At 42.8% G+C, this 22519-nt stretch overlaps 1 protein-coding gene across 1 annotated transcript in view; it reads right to left on the bottom strand.

Moving 5' to 3' along the window:
- Window positions 1-22519, bottom strand: part of LOC132871049 (meiosis inhibitor protein 1-like) — a 39932-nt gene that overhangs the window by 8511 nt on the left and 8902 nt on the right. The window contains exons 7-21 of the mRNA XM_060905203.1: window positions 22308-22511; window positions 22098-22210; window positions 21726-21837; window positions 21508-21624; window positions 21166-21265; window positions 20925-21059; window positions 12611-12719; window positions 12414-12505; window positions 12155-12299; window positions 11924-12035; window positions 11751-11811; window positions 11387-11481; window positions 8568-8727; window positions 8196-8343; window positions 7858-8106 (exon numbers count right to left, since the gene is read on the bottom strand). Of these exons, the coding sequence (XP_060761186.1) occupies window positions 7858-8106; window positions 8196-8343; window positions 8568-8727; window positions 11387-11481; window positions 11751-11811; window positions 11924-12035; window positions 12155-12299; window positions 12414-12505; window positions 12611-12719; window positions 20925-21059; window positions 21166-21265; window positions 21508-21624; window positions 21726-21837; window positions 22098-22210; window positions 22308-22511 (1952 nt within the window). The remainder of the gene's footprint in view (window positions 1-7857; window positions 8107-8195; window positions 8344-8567; window positions 8728-11386; window positions 11482-11750; window positions 11812-11923; window positions 12036-12154; window positions 12300-12413; window positions 12506-12610; window positions 12720-20924; window positions 21060-21165; window positions 21266-21507; window positions 21625-21725; window positions 21838-22097; window positions 22211-22307; window positions 22512-22519) is intronic.

Below are 22519 nucleotides of genomic sequence, written 5' to 3'. Positions count from 1 at the left end.
GGTAATTTACCCATTAATGCTTTCACAGTAAAAATCAACAAGTGAAACTTTCTCCTGAGAGAGAGAGAGAGAGAGAGAGAGAGAGAGAGAGAGAGAGAGGACCATTGAACCATTTCATATAGCAAGCAGTGGTGAGTCCTATTTGCTGCTCCTGTGATAAAACGCAAGGCAGAATGATATAAAACATCCAATTTTTTCAATAGCAATTGTGAGGAATGCATATAAATCATATCACCATAGTCTAATACTGATAAGACGGTGCTCTCTACCAACCTTCTTCTTGCTTTGTATGGAAAACACTTTCTTTGTCTAAAATAAAATCCTAATTTGGGTCTGAGTTTTTTTAAGAGACACTCAATATGTGTACTAAACGACAGTTTATCATCCAACCATATTCCTAGGTATTTATAGGAGGATACTTTTTCTAACTGTGTTCCATTCATAGTACAAATAGTGTCATTACAAAGTGTGTGTGAACGTGTGAAGACCATGAATTTAGTTTTTTTAGCATTTAGCACCAACTTAAGTCCTACAAGGGAATTTTGAGCCTTGTTAAAAGCAGACTGTAAGTAGTTCACAGCCTCCTGCATTGATGAAGCAAAAGTGTATAATATTGTGTCGTCTGCATAAAGATGTACTTTTGTGGGACTTAGTCCCGCACCCAAGTTATTTATATAGATAGAAAACAAAATGGGGCCTAGAATTGATCCTTGGGGCACACCCATTTTTACCTCTAGAGAGGATGAGGTGCAGTTATCAACAGTTACACACTGAGTTCTACCACTCAAATAGTTAAAGAACCACTTAATAACAGAAGGGCTGAAACCTATACTTTTCAATCTGTTCAAAAGAAGATCATGACAAACCGTATCAAACGCTTTAGACAAATCGATGAATAAAGCAGCACACAATTTTTTGTTGTCTAAAGCAGTAATAATATCATTCGTGACTGACGTTACGGCAGTAATAGTACTGTGCCCTTGTCTAAAACCAGACTGCATGGGGCTTAAAACTGTGATCAGCTAAGAGATGCTTTATTTGTTCATTTATAAGTGATTCAAATAATTTACCCATGACGGATAGACTGGAAATAGGACGATAATTGTCCAAATTAGTAGGGTCACCACCCTTTAACAGTGGGAGGACAAGTGCAGATTTCCAAGAATTTGGAATAGCGCCGCTGTTTAAACTTAGATTAAAAATAGCAGAAACAGGATCAGCTATCAATCTTGCAGCCAGCTTAAGAAAGTATGGCTCAATCTGATCTGAACCAGCAGACTTTTTACAATTCAAATTTATAAGTGCCTTTTGTACATCATATGCAGATATATAAGAAAAGTTAAACACATTCAAAAAGCATACCTGCCAACCTTGAAAAAATTTTATGAGTACAATTTTACAATTTCATGAGTTCCCCCCCCCCCCCCCCCCCCACGCGTCAACCTCACCCCAACCCGGCGCGCATGCGCCCCCACAGACCACAACCAGCAGACCAAACACACACTTTCAATCCAGTTTTATTGATTGACCTTGGGAACATAGTCCAGTTTTGTAAAACATTCCTATTGATAGACTTTGGGAAACTGTTATTGATGGCTCTTGGGAACTTCCTTCCGTTTTGAAAAGCACAACAAACATTACAGACCCAGGCTTTTATAAGGCCCTTATGGGAAAAAAATGCAGTGTATAAATGGGAAACTGACATTTTTTTCCTGCACTGTGCAGACCCCCACCCCACACACGTCCAAAATATTGCATTATACAGTACACTGCAGTATTTTGTAGTCTGCCTTTTTCATGCGCAAACTATTGCATTCGAAATATTACATTTACTGCAGTAATACTGTAGAAAAAAGCATTTGATACTGCAGTACCACGCAGGTTTTTTCATAAGAGGGATGACCAATTTTCGACTTCACATCATCTGCAAACATTCTAGGCTACCGTTGACAGAAGTTACCGACTGCCCTTAACATATACAACATGCTACGTTTTGTTGAGCACATCAGTAAAGTGGTCCTTATCATAGTGATTCAATGAGAGCGCGAGAGGAAATGAAGAGTTCAGATGCAAAACCCCCTAAACGCCATCTCTGTGAAAAATGAGTTAATGATGTTGTGTGAATCCTGTCTACATCTAGTATATGTAACTGAAATATTTTTGTAAAAAAATTACATAAAAACCACTCCCTGTCTTGTCTAAAATATCGGTTTAGTATCAAAAACCTCTAAACGCCACTTCACTTTAGCAGCAAAAGCCTCTACTTTCAACAACCAATCAGAACGTGACCTGGACTCGCGTGCCATAACGTTTGTAAACAGTTTCGTCAGGAACACTTTATTCACAGGAAGATTTTCGCGAAATGGCAGCTAATACCGACATGAATTACGATGGCATGAATGAACCTGTCCTCCAGACAGTGAATGGGCGGAGGAAACGTCGTGTTGTGGAAAATCATGGTCGCAATTTAGCGAAAATGAAGCGATATAGCGGCGAAAATGTTGAAAATGGAATAGTCTGCCATCACAACAGCTTGATGTGCGCCGCGGTAAGCTTAACTCAGATCGACCTGGCTTACTTCAAAAAACAGTTATACACATCCAAAGATAAGGTTGAACAGGACGCTATACTTCTGTCTCACTTGAATATTATGCCGGTTAAGCGGAGGAGAGAACAAGTTGATGACGAGGGGAAGAGACGACAAAGAGACGTGACCATCAAATTAATTATTATTTTAATAATAATTAAAATAATATTAATATTAATAATATTATTATTAATAATATATAATAATCTCATCTCATCTCATTATCTCTAGCCGCTTTATCCTTCTACAGGGTCGCAGGCAAGCTGGAGCCTATCCCAGCTGACTACGGGCGAAAGGCGGGGTACACCCTGGACAAGTCGCCAGGTCATCACAGGGCTGACACTTTGGCCCAATCCCAATTCTAATTTCTACCCCTCCCCCTTCCCCTCCCCCTTGGCCCTTCCCCTTGAAACTGAGCTACAAGGGATAGGGCTTGAAATTCAACCCCTACGTATTGGGATAGCCCTTCAACGATCGCATACGTCATCGCGTACCTCTGTCAGCGTTTACGTTAGCAAAACGCGACCAAATGCGTCATTGGCTGCGACCAGCCGCTACAGTCAGAGCCAGAGGCAGAGCCAGAAATCTCTGCTGGCAGGGTGTGATTTGTTAACTAACACCACTGAATGGGATATCTTTGGCGCTTCGTGCACCACATCCGACAGAATGAGGTGTCAGAACACTCATGTAAACAATAAAAGCGAGAATAACAGAACAAAACGTACGCAGTCAAGCAACCGAAAACAATACTCACTCCCAAAGCTTTTTAGCAGCAGCTTGGATTTCAGAAATCGCTGCTCATTCTCAGCTCGAAAGCAAATCAAGCGGCGTGTTTCCTCTGGATAACAACTTAAAACACGTAAATAATGGAGAAAATACATTTATGACAATCTTTCGCCGCGGGAACCGCCATCTTTCTGAAATCCGCATGAAATCTCGCTGAAATCCGCATGGCATTGTGGGAAATCACTCAAACCCCTTCGTTCGGAGTCAGCTCCAGGAAAATCTCCGTTTGGAGGGGTACAGAAGCCCTACCCCTTCCCCTACCCCTCCGCGTTAACTGGGATTGGGATACCCCTACCCCTTCACGTGAACGCGCAAAATGGAGGGGAAGGGCCAAGGGGTTGGTCCAAGGGGTGAAATGGGATTCGGCCATAGACACAGACAACCATTCACACCTACGCTCAATTTAGAGTCACCAGTTAACCTAACCTGCATGTCTTTGGACTGTGGGGGAAACCGGAGCACCCGGAGGAAACCCACGCGGACACGGGGAGAACATGCAAACTCCGCACAGAAAGGCCCTCGCCGGCCCCGGGGCTCGAACCCAGGACCTTCTTGCTGTGAGGCGACAGCGCTAACCACTACACCACCGTGCCGCCCCATATATAATAATAATAATATAAATAATATTATTTACCATCAAATCAAATTATTATTATTATTATCACAGTTATTGTGTCAATGTTGTTAATGTTACTAACTTAAACTTGCCCTTCTTGGCAGAATATTGCTTGTTGCATTTACTGTACATGTATTTGTGTTAAGATTTTCATGTTGTTTACACCAGGTTTTTATTGCACTTCAGTATTATTCCAGTGTATTTTATTTGGTTTAGTACTTTGTATCATTTGCTTGGAAAGCAAAAGTCTGCTGATGTGAAGAAAATAAACCTATTGGCGTTGTTTAAACTGTGTGGATTTCGAATTTCTTAAATGCTGACATGACAGGCCTTTTGCCTTCATTTATGAAGAGGAGTGTTGGTATTTATTTAGGTATTGCTTAAAAACATGACACGATTATCTCATGATCATAGGTCCATTAACTTAGCTATGAATGTGCCAACCACACCACCATCACTATTACAACCACCCTATATGTGTGGCAGACTAATTTTCAATGTTTCCAGTTGTATCTCTGGTGATTTTGTAACACTTACCCATGTCTGTAAGGAAAAAATGGATTTAGAGGTTTTTGCACACAAAGAACCTATGGATTTAGCTGGTTTTGACGCAAAAGAAAGAAAATATTTGTTAAAAACAGTAATTTTGCTGAAGTAACATTTGTGAGATTAACACAGTGTTTTCCCTAACTAATAACCTTGTGATTTCAAATTAATCTAGGTTTCTATACTTAAATACAAAGGCCTGATAAAAAATGGCCTTTTTCTCAAAAAGTGGTCAAGTGGAGTTAGAGGGTTTTGCATCTGAACTCTTCAATTGTAATCAGGTTTCGTTGGTTACCGCATCGAATATGCGACCTCGAGTGATGGCTTCGAAGTTAAATGAAGAACTAGCCTGTACTGTTGGTGTTGTAAATGCACAAAATAACGGCTAGGAAGCTCTTGAGTACACGTGAAACACAACCGTTTCTGTTACAAATATAGGAAGGCCGTGCATAACAGTAAAAGTGTTACGCACTGCCTTCCAGTTAGCTAAAACTTCTTATTAACGGGCGTGTGTGGGACGGTGTTAGCACACCTGTTGCTCCTTGGTGACTGATGTCTATATCAATCTTGCACATCGTGCAGAATGCGTGGCTGGGTAACTGCGACCGTGTGAGACAAGGCCACCTCTCCCGATAGCTTTCCAGAAATCTTTGGGGTTTCCGAACACGTTTGGTGCTCGGTTCGGGCTCCATATGTTCAGTTTTTGTCTGAAACATGCATGTGGGAAAGCCTGAAGTATTGCAGCATATTGAGTTGGTGAACGAGTATAACCAGGGCTTTCCACAAGCGCCGGCTGAGGCCATACAGCCGACTACACAATTAAGTCCAGCCGGCTACTTTAATGACTATTTTTGTAGCCCACAGGCTCTAAATATTAATTTTTGATTTTAATAAAATTAAATGTTTATCTAACGGACTGACAATAATGTCAAACTGAACCGCACTCATTTAAGTTGTGATTCGCGCTGTTTGTACCGATAATAACCACAAATTCCCCGCCGACTTCGTTGATCAGGGAGAGTAACTCATCCGCCGCCCCGACATGCGGTGTGTGCGCGCGCACTCGGCGGAGGCAGTAGTGTGTCAGGGCCGGCGGAGGGAACAGAAGCAGAGATAACGCTTTTGTCTTTCACCTAGAGACATGATTCAAACTTTAAAACGGAGACAAAATTCTCCTGTGTGGATCTGGCATTCAACTTTTTTGCTAGGTTCTATACTTTTTGATCAGTCGCAGATCAAACACCATGAGCACACCTGGAGAAATTCAGGCTTTATAATGGGCGTCTATGGCGTTACACACCAGTAGAGCTCAGGAGTTTAGAGTGGAGGCAGCTTGAAAAAAAAAAGCTCTAACTTTCTCATTTAAACTGTGTTTTCAGCCACAATTTTCACTCTACACACACAATTTTCTCAAAAGTTGTAGCCACACTTGTCCTGATTCACACAATGTGTCTCCCTGAGCGATAGGATTTACAGTTTTTGAATGAGAAGCCTGAAAGTAAGGAGAGGACAGGCACGCTCCCCCATAGACTCCCATTATAAACCTGGCAGCGCTTTTACTGCAAAATCAGAAAAGTCACTTGTTTTTAACTCGCTCTAGTGGCCACATTTTTTACATTAGGGACAAAAAAATACATCAATGTGTTTATGAGAGCCTTGAAGCGCTCACTGTGCAAGAAGTTTTTGAATAGCTCCTTCCGTTTCCGTGTAAATCGCCATTGTTGGAGGAGAGGGAACTCTGAGAGAAAGCGCTCTTTGCTTGTCATATTGTGTCTCTTCCCTGCACCTGCACCGTTACCAAGGCGACGAGCTCCACTCAGGGAGCAGAGAGGGGCGGGGCTGCTCTCTCTCTCTCACCCCCCCGGCGGCTACTTATTGGTCATGGCTGGCTAGTATGAGCCTTAGTGGAAAGCCCTGGTATAACGTTCACGAGGGGTTAACAATGTCGGTTTACTGGGCTGACCTAATGTTTTTATTTTACCTTTCCAGTGATCTTTGCAGAATGGATTGTTGACCATCATCGATGAAATCTCTCTTCTCTAACTGATGTTTCAATCCCCGACTCGCTCTCGCCACCTCTGGCTGCACCGCTGCACTCAAGTCAGAGACGCGAAGGGGGAAGGGGAGGGGGAGAAGAGGGCGGAGCCACACGCTCTGGAAGAGGGGCGGGGGGATTGGGCAAAGCGTTCCATTCTGGCTTTGAGTTTTCTCACAGATCAGCGGTATCAACTTCAGCAAGAACTTGACTGAAATGCGAGTTCGGACAATATGCGTACTTTTTAATGTGAAAACGTACAGTCGTACAATGAGGTAAAAATTCGTAGCGGCTACGCAAGATGCGTACAGGTTGGCAGGTATGAAAAAGCTAGAAGAGACTGAAGGGGGTTCACTGTCTGCATTGGAGGTTGGGAGGACCGACTGTGTCACCATTCCTGCATTGATAAAGTATTTATTAAAAACCTCTGCTAAATTTAGTTTACCCCTCCCTTCTCCTTGTTCTGTTATAATAGCTTCAGGAATGGTGGGGAGAGGCACATCCCCCGAGGTAGATTTAACTAGTTTCCAGAATGTTTTGGGGTCATTTAGGTTTTCCTGTATTAAATTTAGGTAGTGCTCACTTTTTGTATTTTTTATTAATCTAGTACATTTATTTCTTAAAACTCTATAAGATAACCAGTGTTTCCCGTCATTAAACCGTTTAGCTTTAGCCCAAGCTTCATTTCTTTCTCTAATGGCTACTGCAAGAGTGTCGTTAAACCAAGGGTTATCCCTACCCTTCACTCTATATTTTCGCATGTTTGTCTATTATAGATAAAAACGTGTTTTTGAAATAATCCCATGCCAGTTCTACATCATCCATATAACACACTCTATTTAAGTCACTTAGATGGATGTCATGCAAAAAAGCCTGCTCATTAAAACATTTATAATTCCTTTTAAAAATAAACCGTGGCTTCACTTTAATTGATTTACAGTTTCTTACACAGACAACTGCACAGTGATCACTAACTCCATCGTTGGAGAAAACGCCCACAGCAGGGTACTTATATGGTGCATTAGTAAGGATAACATCAATTTTGATGAGGCTCGGATGTTAGCTTGGGGAGGATGAGGTCACCTCTTTGAATGGTGGAGTGAAAGCATCCATGGCCATGAAACTGCATTTATCATCTAATACTTGAGATAAAAATGAATCACTGGGAAACTACAGAAATCTATAATCAATAAAATATATAATGAGTTTGAGAGAGTAGGAAGCAGTGTTGGTGTTTTAGAAAGATGTGTGTGTATGCAGTTAAGTGTCAGTGTGTGTTCGTTTCACCAGCATTGTTAACAGAACAGCAGGGTTCTTCTCCAGGAGCTCCATCAGTACTGTCTGCTCTGGATCCAGAGCTTTCCCAGTCAGCTGTGATCCTCTTTTCAGCCACCCGGTCAGAACCGTCCTCCCAAACCGCTCAGCGAGCTCGGGGTAACGGAAGATGAAGCGCAGGAGTGAGGGATGAGGGACGGACAGAGGAGAAGAGGATGGAAGTGAGGATGACAGGACCTTACTGATGCTCTTCAGAAGAGGCTGAGGGCCAGAAGAAAAGATCAACAGGCTAACAGTGCATGAAAAGGAATGAACATGTATGGGCTGGTGTGTGTGTGTGTGTGTGGTACCCAGTCTAGATCCGAGCTGCTCTCCTGCGTTTCTGATAAGAGATAAAGAACAGACTGCAGTACTGATGGAGGAAGGGTATCACACTGCTCCATCACTGCACTGTTAAACTGTACTACACTGGAGAACACTGTGGCATCAGGAAGCAGCCTGTAACACACACACACACACACGTATGTTTATTCCTGTGTATTAATCTGGTCGTGTGTATCACACTGTATTTGTTCCGATTAAGACACAAGTCCATTTGAAGCTAATTAACACACAATATTCCATATATTTAGTACTTCTAGAACTTTGTGAGAGGAGCACATTAAAGCCCACCTCCTCTTCATTCTCACTGCTGTTGAACTGTAATAAACACACACACACACCTGTCGCCATGCATCAGTGAGAGACAGAGCAGGTGCAGTAAACAGTACTGTGTGGTCTGATTAGCGACCAGAACCTCACACAGAACTGACGGCCAATCACCCACGCGATAGGACAGAGACGGCAAACACTCACGCAACACACGCTCCACCTCCTCAACACCTGAGAGAGAGAGAGAGGTGGGGGGATACCTTCAAACAGAGGAGCACAACAATGCACAGCTTGGTTCTCCACTAGAGTTGCAAATTGGGATATGGACCTTGAGGAAACTGATAAGTTCATAAGGCAGAATTCTGGTAGCCAATTTTGGAGTTTTATCAAGGTATCTTCTTATTGCTCGATATGGCAAAATTCAAGGTCAAAGGTCAAGGTCATTTCAAGGTCAAGGTTGCCCTTGTCTCTGTCAGTACACAAACAGGTCTCTGAAATGCCTAATAAATCCATAATCTCTGACCAAAATCAAAATGTAATTGACCCCAATTACAAATCTGGGCCTTATTATAAATCATTCTATTTGAAAATGTATATTTATCACAATAGAACAATAAATATATGTATTAAAAGGGTGCAGTGTTTGTGTACTGACATGTTCAAAAATAAGACAACGAAGTTGATTATTTGAGCAGAACAGTAAAGATCAATCATTCAACCAGGTAGTAAGTACAGTAGGGGAAGCTGGAAGCAAAATTAACAGTTTGTAAAAGGTGCGTACGGGGGGGGGGGGGGGGGCAAATTCAAATTTTTAAGTTAGTACACAGACACTCTCAGAAATTGACTAGGCCTAATCAGAAAACCTTTAAAGATATCCTGGTAGGATACAAAAGGGATCGAGAGACATCAAACTGTCATCCTATCAAATTGGTCAATACACTAACACAATAGTCAGTACACAAACAGACCCCGGTGTGAGTGTATGGACTGTTAGTGTATGGACAAATAGTTCATCATCTGGTCACCAGGGTGCAGATGTGCAGGGCTCGAAATTAACTTTTTTTCTTTGTGTCCCCCAGTGGTCCCGAATTCTGTGTTGTATTGTCCCGAATGGAAGCAATAGTGTCCCCATTTTTTTTCTCTCTGAAATAACCAGTGGTTAATATTATCATATGAAGTTACTATTATATTTGTAACTATGCGATTTTGAACCCTTTATATCATTTTTACAATAAGTCACAAGACACAAGCGACACATGTCCAATACATCATCTACTTCAAAATTACAGTTATTGCATTTTCAGTTTATTAAACTTTGGCGATCTCACTGTATGAATAGATACCCGTTTATTTAAAGGGGCCAACTAGCTCATTCAGAAAATGTTTCAACTCCCTACATCTGCAGTACACTTTAGTTGAAAATAACACCCCTTTTATGTTCATTTCATCTACTTATACCTTGAATATCTGTTGGCACTTATAAGGCCGACTTATAATTTTCACCATTACCGTTATCCATTTTTATGAACTTTCCGTTATCCATTTTATGAACTTCCGCTGCCGAAACGTGGGTGCAAATGTTAGCAACATCAGCATAGTGCCAGCAGGTCCGAGCCTAGCTGTGCTGCTGACTGACTAAACTTTCTGAACTAGAAATACACCAAGAAAACTCACTTATTCTGTTGAATGGTATCTTCCGTCAATATCATCCACATCATTCCTGTTGTATTTTATAACGTGTCTAACAGTGTTCATTAAGTTCATTCAGTTGCTAGCGTTGCCTGCAGACCAGGCGATGACACTTTGGATCCTGAAGGTCCCGGAGACGTTATGTCTGGGCTTTCAGTTTCTTCCCCGCGGTCGGGCCGCTTCAACCACTTCAGCATTTTTGTTCTGGCAAGAGTCGGCGCAGCGTGTGCGGTAGCAATTCCATTCCAAGTCCATATAATGCGGACACCGGCCGAAGATTCTAGAACAGAATGCGCTGCTCTGTAGCCTACGGATGCAGGTGCATAGAAAGTGTAGCTACTATGTATTTTTCGCTGTTAATGTTTTAAAATTAAAATTGACAAATTAGGTGAATGTCTACATATGTGTTACGGCTTTGTAAATAATATTAATGTAGAACTTTTTTTCTAGATCTATTTTTTTCCATTGTCCCGGGATTGTCCCAGACATGATAATTTTGTGTCCCGATGACATTTTTTATGGTCCCCGGGACATCGGGACACCGTTAGTTTCGAGCGCTGCAGATGTGTATATGATGCCTGTGCATTGTAGTCTAGTTGAAAGGTCTTCTAACTCACATTCATGGCACAAACATGTTTTCATGACAAAGCTGGGCCTACATCATTCTAGAAGTGTTAGTGTATTGACTGCTATTATAAATTCTGTTAAAAATTGCCATACAAACCTGAACAATGCTGGAAAACTACCACAATATGAAATTCAGTGTTTCCCTCCCTTGAACTTGTGGGATTCCCACAATGCACTGCAGTCGTCTCATTAGAATAGTTCTGTCCATTTTCCCCAGGTGTCTCTAGTAGTTAGTACTGTTAGTGTACTGACTTAATGGGACACCAAAAATCAATTTCTTGGCGGGAAAATTTCTGACTAGCATTGGAAATATTTTCAAAATGTGCTTTTCTTCATGCTTCATTCTACCAACACTATTATATTTGAGTGGATAAAATTTAATATCAATTAATTTTTATAATCAATAGGAAGGCATATGAACACAGACACCCTGATTTTATTTAAAGGCCTGGTCTCAGAATACTTGTTAAGTGAGGTGACACCAATTTGCAACTATAGTGGAGAACCACCCTAAACAGTTCTTTAACTGGTCACACACACACACACACACACACACACACACACACACACACACCTAGGTGCCTGTGGGTCTCTGGATCAGGCTGAGACAGTAAACACATGCAGAGTTTCAGAAGAAAGCCACAGCAAGCCATGTTTAGAGATGCATGTCTGAAAAATCAGCAGGCAGAGAGAAATAAAACACTCAACATAAACACTGTACTGACAGGAAGCATTCACGGTTTATTAATACTCATCCATCTATCACTTCCTGTTTTCATCATAATTCCAGTCGGACAGTGTTCCAGCTCTGCGCTGAACATTCTGCCCATCACATTCAGAGCTCTCGAACCTTCAGCAGTAAGTCACTGAACCTGAGGTTTCAGTTATCGTTATCAAGCTGTAAACAGGAACACTGTTAGTACTCAGAGTACTTATACCTGTTTCCTGAACACAGAAGAGCCTTGTTCTCTACAGTCAGCCTAATGAAACCCGACGAGGCTGAGAGAGAGAGGGGGGGAGGCATTTCATATTTTAATAACTTAAAAAGAAATTAATTTTAATGTTAGAAACTGTGCTAGACTTGGATCAGTGTGTGTGTGTGTGTGCTCACCAAGCTTGTTGGCAAAGGCAGGCATGTGTGAGGGTGACAGAGAGAACTGCGCAGAGAGAATGGAGAGGAAGAGCTGCAGAACCCGGGGACTGGGGGTGCGTTCACAAACTCTCTAAACACACACACACACGTTTAACCTTCACTATGTACAGCCCAAGTGTGTGTTCACGTGTTTAATGAACTCTGTGCATGTGGTAAAAGTGCTGAACAGGTTGTGTGTGTGAGACTTACAGTAACTGTAGGAATGTACGCTGTATCACAGCACTTCAGCAAACACACACACACCGACTCCAGCGTGTCCTCATTCTGTGGATCTGCTGCTGCTGTCAAAGGGCCGTCCTTCACACTGGCCTCACACACACACTCCTCCACCAGCCTGAACACAAACACCTGATGTTCCCACAGAGTGCGGTGCTAAGCACAATAAAGTTCTCTCTGACTTGCATTCATTAAGGCACTGCATTACTGTTCCACACCGTGTATCACTGACCTGCACGTCTCGTGAAAGCAGACCAGGGCCTGCATTAAAAACGCTCCTGCTTTGGTGGACTGAGAACTGGATTCAGAATCGGCAAAACATCTCTAACACACACACACACACACACACACACACAAATCTGTCATGATGGTGTATTCAATTCCATCATTTTCTCTTCAAGTTATGGTCCCTCACACACATACACTCACTCTGCGTTGTGAGATGGTCCGTGAGGGTAACTCCAAGAATCTGCATGACAAAGCCTCCACGATCTTTTTCAATTCCCCATAATGCACTGGAGTGGACTGGTGATGCATCCTACACACGCAGTGTTTACAGATCAACAACATTCTGCTTCACTGGAGGCGAGTCTCATAAATCAAACACACATTTAAACAGAAATCAGTCTCGAACCTGAGAGTGTGTGTACAAGAGCACCCTGCAGCCAAAGGGCAGCAACCAAGAGTACCTGGTACATGTGCCACAATTATGTATTCATATTTGCACATCCATATTCTATACATTTCATGTTTTTTTGCGAAAGAAAATAAAACTATTAAGCTAAAATAATCTCGACAATTTAAATTTCCTTGCAATATTTGCATGATTACCCTCATTAAATACACAGCTAGCTGATTAGCTAACAGTAAACTAGCATACACTGGCTTACCTCGCTATATCTTCAGTGATTTATGTAACGTTTTTATATTTAATAGAGAAAACAGCCTTTGGATAAACATTTAATTGACCTTGTGGTGGCGGCAGCTAAATTTTACTAAAAAGAGCAAGACTTCCTATGAGGCTGTTAACAGGTAAGGCTTTATTTGTCACATTACAGCACAGAGAAAGTCTTTCCGTATGTCCCAACTTGTTAGGACACTGGGGTGAGAGCACAGGGTCAGCTATATACAGCACCCCTGGAACAGAGAGGATTAAGGGCCATGATCAAGGGCCCAACAGTGGCAGCTTGGAGGTGCTTGAACCCATCATCTTCTGAGCATTAACCCAGAGCTTAACCAGTGAGCCACCAGTGGAGGGTGAGCTGGTGTTCTTAATATAACGATACAATGATGTGCTGCGTTTTTGAATGAAAGAACTGAAAGGAGCAAATGGAGTGGTTATGAACTGGTTATGATGGACCATAGCAGAATTAAGACTGACATGTTGTGCTTTACTTTATTGTAGCTACAATAACACTGAATTTAAATAAATTCAGATTCATTACTACAGCAGTTTAAACAATGGACATTTCCCAAAGCAGCTTTATAGAAATCCAGATAATGATTTAAACATCCCTAATGAGGAGGCAAGGCAGTTAAGGGAAAAAAAAAAAACCTCCCTGCAGTTTTTCAAGAACAGCCATGACCTAAAGATTACAGAAGCAGCCTTGAACCCAAAGGGTTGCTGGTTTAATTCCCTGGACTGGAAGGAAAAGTCACGGCTGACGTGCCCTTGAAAAAGGGCAGCCCCGCCCGGGTGCTGGGTGAGCGTGCTCATTGTGCATCACTCTGAATAAGAGCGTCTGCTAAATGCCTGTAATGTAATGCAGCGACGTGAAGAATAAAACTTAGAGGAACCAGACTAAAAGGGAACTTGTCCTTTATGCAGAAGAGACACTAGATAGTGGGATTATAAATTATTCCCATATAAAGCATAATAAAAATCAACCATTAATCCGCTCATATAGCAGTTTCAGTATATTATGATTATAGCTTAGTTACAAATCAGTCACACAATTCAGAATTGTGAATTCAGAGAATCACCAGGCTGCTTCCTCTACGGTAGTACAGTACACTGTTTATCCATCTCTCAGATAGATCAGCTAGCAGTCTTGGAAACAGTAAAGTTGTTCATGGCTGATCTGGAATTAGTTTAGAAGACAAAAGCGCGACTTACATTTATACAACTGAGAAGTTGAGAGTTAAAAGCCTTGCTCAAGGGCTCAGCAGTAGCAGCTATGTGGCACTGAGATTTGAATTCAAGCCCTTCCAATCAGAAGTTGAATGTTTTAGCCACTGGGCTATCATCGCACTGCTATACATGTACGGTGCTGGACACACAGCTGTGCAGATTCATGACATTAAGCAAGATGAAGCTGTCTTAAAGTGCCATTCCACCACTGGCATAAAATACAATATATTTTATGACAACATGACTAGACAGAGAAATCTTTTAGCTTCAAAATGATATATCAAACAATTTTTTGACAACGACAAGTATATTAATTTTGCGACCAAAGTCACCTACCCTTTTAATTTCCGCGCGGTAGTGAAACGTGATGTCATCGGCAGGTTCCCCTTCTTGTGTACCACGTGTCGGTCTATTTTTAGACCAGGAAACCCCCAAAGTGAGAGAGTCATTTCTCCTCGTATATGGGGGCCAAAAAAATTGCGAAAAATTTGAGTTAATCTTTCAGTTAGCTAGATTTATTGGTATTAGCTAGAGTTATTAGTATTATTTTTATCGCGTTCTATCCGCATTTGCTGATAATATGTGTCACGTCACACGGTACACAAGAAGGGGAACCTGCCGATGACATCACGTGCGGAAATTAAAAGGGTAGGTGACTTTGGTCGCAAAATTAATATACTTGTCATTGTCAAAAAAATTATGTTTGATATATCATTTTGAAGCTAAAATATTTCTCTATCTAGTGATACCATTTATATATGTTGTCAAAATATATTGTATTTTATGCCAAAGAATACATCCAATGGTGGAATGGCACTTTAACCATGTGCCATCAATGGGGGGGGGGGGGGGGGGGGGGGGCAGAGAGCAGCCAGAAACATTGCCAGATCTTGATACCATAGGGAGCCAGAGAGACCCATCCATCCGTCCATTATCTGCAGCCGCTTATCCTGTTCTACAGGGTCGCAGGCGAGCTGGGCGAAAGGCGGGGTTCACCCTGGACAAGTCGCCAGGTCATCACAGGGCTGACACATAGACACAGACAACCATTCACACTCACATTCACACCTACGCTCAATTTAGAGTCACCAGTTAACCTAACCTGCATGTCTTTGGACTGTGGGGGAAACCGGAGCACCCGGAGGAAACCCACGTGGACACGGGGAGAACATGCAAACTCCGCACAGAAAGGCCCTCGCCGGCCCCGGGGCTCGAACCCAGGACCTTCTTGCTGTGAGGCGACAGTGCTAACCACTACACCACCGTGCCGCCCCCCAGAGAGAACCATCCCGGTTATAATCAGTGGTACTCTGCTCCAGCTGTACCCATGTCTGTTGAATGCTCTATATAAGTTAATGGCTAAGGCATGAATCGATCTCACAGTTCTGAGGCTCGGTCTTCAGCCAGTGAACTCTGCGATTCTCGTAGATAGTGATGGTTTTTAATTAGTGATACACTGGAAGCAAAAACAGTCAGAGCTTCAAAGCATTTGACACCCAGCTCTACACAGTCACCTGCTGGACAATTAAAGGTCCTACAGTACCTGTGTGTCTGAGCGGAGTGGGCCACTGAGACACTGAATTCTGAACTCACACAGCGCACGGTTTCCTTATAAGAGAATGTGTTTCATCAGAGTCATTTCCAAGAGAAATATGCACATCGTAAACACAGTATTCATGTTTGATTAAAGGCAGTAGTGCAACGGTAGCCCAATGGCTACCACTTCCATTGCCTTATAAGGTCTATTAGGTTTTGACTGCACATTAGTTTACGCAGTTATGCATCTGCAATGCACAGTGGGTTTGTACTTGCAAACCAAAGACAGATGAGACAGGTTTTGTGCATCTGGGTAAGCCTGCATAAACACACATGCATAGTTATAAAATACAGAAACTAATGGACACTTAAAGGGTTAAAAATGATGTGCTCTGCAGTACTGGGCTTTAGTCCATTCCTTTTATTTAAATTATGATATTCCCAGATTTAAAAAACAAACAGACAAAAACCCCATGCTCACAAGGTACAGAAGCCACAGCTAGGTGCTTACATCCCAGTGTATAAATTTGTGTGCAGACGTTTTGCACTTGAATGTTTGTTCGTTAATGAATATGGAGCAAAACATCCTCAACACCAAATAAGTTTATAAAACACCTTATCCCACAGGTCTCAAACACACTGAGCTGGATCAGTCGGACTTCCTTGGACATATCAAAATCCTTCGGAATTTTTAGCAGATGCCTGAATGTACATTACAACAGGCCAAGATAAAAATCCACATCATTATTAAACAAGAAAGAGTTCAAGGAGGAAAATACTGAGATGAATATCGGGTCTAATAGTAAGGACATGCAAACATCACCTTGCAGGTTGGGTTATGGCATATAAACTAATGTTTTATTTACTCTTTTTCAAGAGAGGTAAAAATGGATGTTTAAAAAAAAATGAGGATGAGGAAACAGGAGGCTGTGCCAGCGTCTGAACCTGAAACCTGTGGATGTACAGTTCACTCCATGGTGCCTGTGACCTGATCAGGGTTGTTTTCTTTCACCCTCGTATTATTGGTATTTCCCCACTGCCTGTGTTAGTGTATTAATGACACCCACACTACACTATCTTAAAGTACACCTGGTCTTTAGAGTCACTGACCTGTGGAAGCGATGGTCTAATGGTTAGAGAAGCAGTTTTGGCATCAAAAGGTTGCTGGTTCAATTCCCTGGACCACCACCAGCAGGAGTGGTTGAAACTCCCTTGAACAAGGCACCCAACCCCAGGCTGCTCTGGGTTAGAGTGTCTGCTAAATGCCTGTAATATCACTGATAACACAAGTAATAACTACATGATACAACCCCGATTCCAAAAAAGTTGGGACAAAGTACAAATTGTAAATAAAAACGAAATGCAATAATTTACAAATCTCAAAAACTGATATTGTATTCACAATAGAACATAGACAACATATCAAATGTCGAAAGTGAGACATTTTGAAATTTCATGCCAAATATTGGCTCATTTGAAATTTCATGACAGCAACACATCTCAAAAAAGTTGGGACAGGGGCAATAAGAGGCTGGAAAAGTTAAAGGTACAAAAAAGGAACAGCTGGAGGACCAAATTGCAACTCATTAGGTCAATTGGCAATAGGTCATTAACATGACTGGGTATAAAAAGAGCATCTTGGAGTGGCAGCGGCTCTCAGAAGTAAAGATGGGAAGAGGATCACCAATCCCCCTAATTCTGCGCCGACAAATAGTGGAGCAATATCAGAAAGGAGTTCGACAGTGTAAAATTGCAAAGAGTTTGAACATATCATCATCTACAGTGCATAATATCATCAAAAGATTCAGAGAATCTGGAAGAATCTCTGTGCGTAAGGGTCAAGGCCGGAAAACCATACCGGGTGCCCGTGATCTTCGGGCCCTTAGACGGCACTGCATCACATACAGGCATGCTTCTGTATTGGAAATCACAAAATGGGCTCAGGAATATTTCCAGAGAACATTATCTGTGAACACAATTCACCGTGCCATCCGCCGTTGCCAGCTAAAACTCTGTAGTTCAAAGAAGAAGCCGTATCTAAACACGATCCAGAAGCGCAGACGTCTTCTCTGGGCCAAGGCTCATTTAAAATGGACTGTGGCAAAGTGGAAAACTGTTCTGTGGTCAGACGAATCAAAATGTGAAGTTCTTTATGGAAATCAGGGACGCCATGTCATTCGGACTAAAGAGGAGAAGGACGACCCGAGTTGTTCTCAGCGCTCAGTTCAGAAGCCTGCATCTCTGATGGTATGGGGTTGCATTAGTGCGTGTGGCATGGGCAGCTTACACATCTGGAAAGACACCATCAATGCTGAAAGGTTCTAGAGCAACATATGCTCCCATCCAGACGACGTCTCTTTCAGGGAAGACCTTGCATTTTCCAACATGACAATGCCAAACCACATACTGCATCAATTACAGCATCATGGCCGTGTAGAAGAAGGGTCCGGGTACTGAACTGGCCAGCCTGCAGTCCAGATCTTTCACCCATAGAAAACATTTGGCGCATCATAAAACGGAAGATACGACAAAAAAGACCTAAGACAGTTGAGCAACTAGAATCCTACATTAGACAAGAATGGGTTAACATTCCTCTCCCTAAACTTGAGCAACTTGTCTCCTCAGTCCCCAGACGTTTACAGACTGTTGTAAAGAGAAAAGGGGATGTCTCACAGTGGGAAACATGGCCTTGTCCCAACTTTGAGATGTGTTGTTGTCATGAAATTTAAAAATCACCTAATTTTTCTCTTTAAATGATACATTTTCTCAGTTTAAACGTATGATATGTCATCTATGTTCTATTCTGAATAAAATATGGAATTTTGAAACTTCCACATCATTGCATTCCATTTTTATTTACAATTTGCACTTTGTCCCAACTTTTTTGGAATCGGGGTTGTAATTGGTGTTGGATGTAACATCAATAAACCCCACTCAGTCCCCATTACATCTAACACCTATAGTCATTTAGAGATGGATTAGAGTTATGACCCAGGCACAGTGAACATTATACTATCCGAAAAGGGTGAGATATTAATGTACCAACAGTCTTGAGTGTTTTTAGAGTGTCAGGTCTCAGACAGAGTCAGAGAGACTGGGTTTAAGTGAGAGGGTGGAGCAGGACACCTGATTACTGTGTAGCACCTGGTGACGGGTAACGTCCAAGTGCTATAACGACTGATGAAGAATGTAAAGAGAAGGCTTTTCCACAGCTTCTTCCATCTGGAGAATGCAGATTTATGGTGAAGAGAGATGTAAAATTATCACCTAAAAAGTATTTTGTCTCAAAGCTACGTCAACAAGGTTCAAAAATTTGCCCAGAATGTAGAATATGTTTTTTGCACAGTAAGTTTGTGAGCATCAACAGAGAAAGGATCATACTGTATCTTTATTGCACTGCTAAAGGCAGTCTTACTGCAGACACCAGAAGACAGGTGATGAACTCAGGGATGATTTATGACCCAGGAAGACATGAGAATCACCAAAAACAACATTCTGTAAAATGTCCGTGGGTCTCCTTCCTTTTGGCAGAGCGACAGTACAAACTGCTTGCAGCAGCGAAGCACCCAGGGGATGAGCAGACAAGAGGAGATGACCTGGGAAACACGATGTGAGCTGCTGGCATCAAATCCTGTGACAGCAGCAGGTCATTTTAAATACAGGTTACAGGTGCATCCTGTGGGCAAGGGCCACCATTACCTGTCCCACACTGAATTTCAACACAGGAGTATTGTGTGCTTTTGCTTGATGAAGAAAAAAGTACTGAGAACAGTGAAGGAAAAAATACACAGGTTTATTGACATTACCTATACTCTTCGTCCAAGTGAAGATGAGAAAGATGTAGAGAAAGATGCAGGAAAGTATAGATTTCACTATCCAAGGCCAACTGCACCAATCATCTCATCTCATTATCTGTAGCCGCTTTATCCTGTTCTACAGGGTCGCAGGCGAGCTGGAGCCTATCCCAGCTGACTACGGGTGAAAGGCGGGGCACACCCTGGACAAGTCGCCAGGTCATCACAGGGCTGACACATAGACACAGACAACCATTCACACTCACATTCACACCTACGCTCAATTTAGAGTCACCAGTTAACCTAACCTGCATGTCTTTGGACTGTGGGGGAAACCGGAGCACCCGAGGAAACCCACGCGGACACGGGGAGAACATGCAAACTCCACACAGAAAGGCCCTCGCCGGCCACGGGGCTCGAACCCGGACCTTCTTGCTGTGAGGCGACAGCGCTAACCACTACACCAATCACTCGTAGCTAAATATTTCATCAGACCCAGAGAGGAACCTGTTACAATACTGTACTAAAAAAACATCCTTTTGTACATATCGCATGTACAGTGAAGAACAGCTTCCAGAAACAGCAGTATTTACTATACACAGAGAAGGAGGGGTCACCAAACCCAATCAAGATCTCCACATGAGCAGCCACACCACAGATCTGGGCCATGGAAAAGAGAAAATGACCCTGACACTGCCTCACAAAGCACTAGGATTGTTCTCCACAGAACATCAGGACTGCAAGCAGACACATCAGATGCATACCTCCCTACTGAACTATTCAAACTGCTTTTTGACACCGACACCGTGCGGACACCACACAAACAAAAAAAGCTGGAAAAATCAGGAAAAGGGCAAGAAATGCACATGGACTTTATCAGTTATTTGGCCACCTCATAAACCAGTCATCTCCCATTCAGCAGTTCAGTGACACTTTCTGTGTACTTCAACACTCTGGAAGTAGAATGGACTCTGCTGGGGATTTCATCTCACACACACACTACCGCTCTCTCTTTCTCCAAGAGCAACAAAGGACCTCGATAAAGGGTCCATAAGCAGATCCCTTACTGAGCCTGCTTATTCTAACAGGCATGTGACGTTATAGTACAAGAAAACAGGTCTACCCATTTCATACCGTGAGCACGCACACCTGCGTTAGGAGTGTTTATTCTGACCAAGCTATCAGCCCGATTATTAACCGATTACCAAGCTGCATGTAAACTGGAGCTAACAGGTCCCCATCATGTAGCAAAAATGTGTAGGTGTGTGTGTACTGTGTGTACTTCATCAGTGCAGTCGCTGCTCGTGCTGCCTGCGTTGCTACTCTGAGACAGGGTGAAGCCACGCCCCCTATCACAACTTCAGTCACACCTGCAAACGCTGGGCCAATCGGGAACAGACGCACACCTGCTGGCTGCCTAACACACACAGTATATTAATATGCAACATGTGGTGAGTGTGTATGACAGCATTTTGTAAGTGTGTGTGTGTGTGTGTGTGTGTGTGTGTGTGTGCGCGCGCTACTTCTCCAGTATAACTGTAAGGAGCTGTAGTCCCTGTTTGGGTACCTCCAGGTTAGACAGCTTCAGTGACACCTTCAGACTGCGCACCAAAGACTCGATACCTAACACACACACACACACACACACACACACACACACACACACACACAGCAATCGAGTCTTATTACTGTTATTTATCAATATTGATGCTTATGGAATTCCAACAATTTTAACAGAGATTAGCCGACGTTAGCAAGAACATACCAGTCTGCTGACGTAGCCAGGTGTGTTCTAACTGGACACCTGAGAAGGAAAAAAAAACAAACAGACAGACAGACAGACGCCACAGGGGCAGGACACTCACCGTAAATAGAGTGGCCCTGTGAGAAAAACAGCGGGTCTTCACATAGCAGCAACACACAGCTGTACACACGCCACAGGAGCACGTCGTTACTGCTGCTCAAGCGTTCAAACAGGAACTCTGACACACACACACACACACACACACACACACACACACACACACGTCAGTCTCCAAGCACTAATTGAGTATGGGTCACTGTGATTGGCCGAGTGTGATACCGGGTATGTCGTTGTGGATGAAGCAGATGCAGTACTGAGTGGAGTGATTCAGTACAGCACACACACACTGAACACTGGCCACCTGCAGAGACTCATCACTACTCAGCAACAACTACACACACACACACACACACACCACAATCAGATTAAAAAGTCCTTTGCTCAGGTTTGTAAAATGTCAGTGAAATTCTGGATGATGTACTTTTTTGATGAGCGCTTTAATTATTTAAGGTCACAGTGGTGTTTAGTGTTTCATTCATGTTCAAACACATTACTGAGGTGTGTGGATACTACTAATGCAACGCAACAGTCTCACACTAATGCAAAACATCACACCAAACTCTGTGTGTGTGTGTGTGTGTGTGTGTGTACCCTCTTCAATATGAGTGGTAGAGAACAGTGCTGGAGTTCAGGATGCTGTGTCTCTTCTCGGTTCATCAGAAAACACACCGTCTCTTCTGAGCACAGCATCAGTAACAGCAGCCCTACACACACACCTCTTTATTTAAACCCACTGGGGGAACCCACAGTGACACTCCAGTTATCTGATATGAACACACACACACACACACACACACACACCGAAGCAGTTGACGATGAGCTGGTGTGAACAGGCATGTGTGAGTGTTTGCAGCAGTAACACACACACACTGTCTCTGAGTGTGTTTGGCAGAGAATGAAGCGCCACCTCTGAATCCCACACACCACGGAACATGTAACACACCGCCGCCTTCAGCTCCTCATCGGCACTCGCCGCCCGTGCACACACACACTCCAACACAGACACTGGAACA

Source organism: Neoarius graeffei, chromosome 22 (genome assembly GCF_027579695.1).
Source record: "Neoarius graeffei isolate fNeoGra1 chromosome 22, fNeoGra1.pri, whole genome shotgun sequence".
Classification (NCBI taxonomy): Eukaryota; Metazoa; Chordata; class Actinopteri; order Siluriformes; family Ariidae; genus Neoarius; species Neoarius graeffei.
This window is presented reverse-complemented; position numbering and strand designations above follow the sequence as displayed.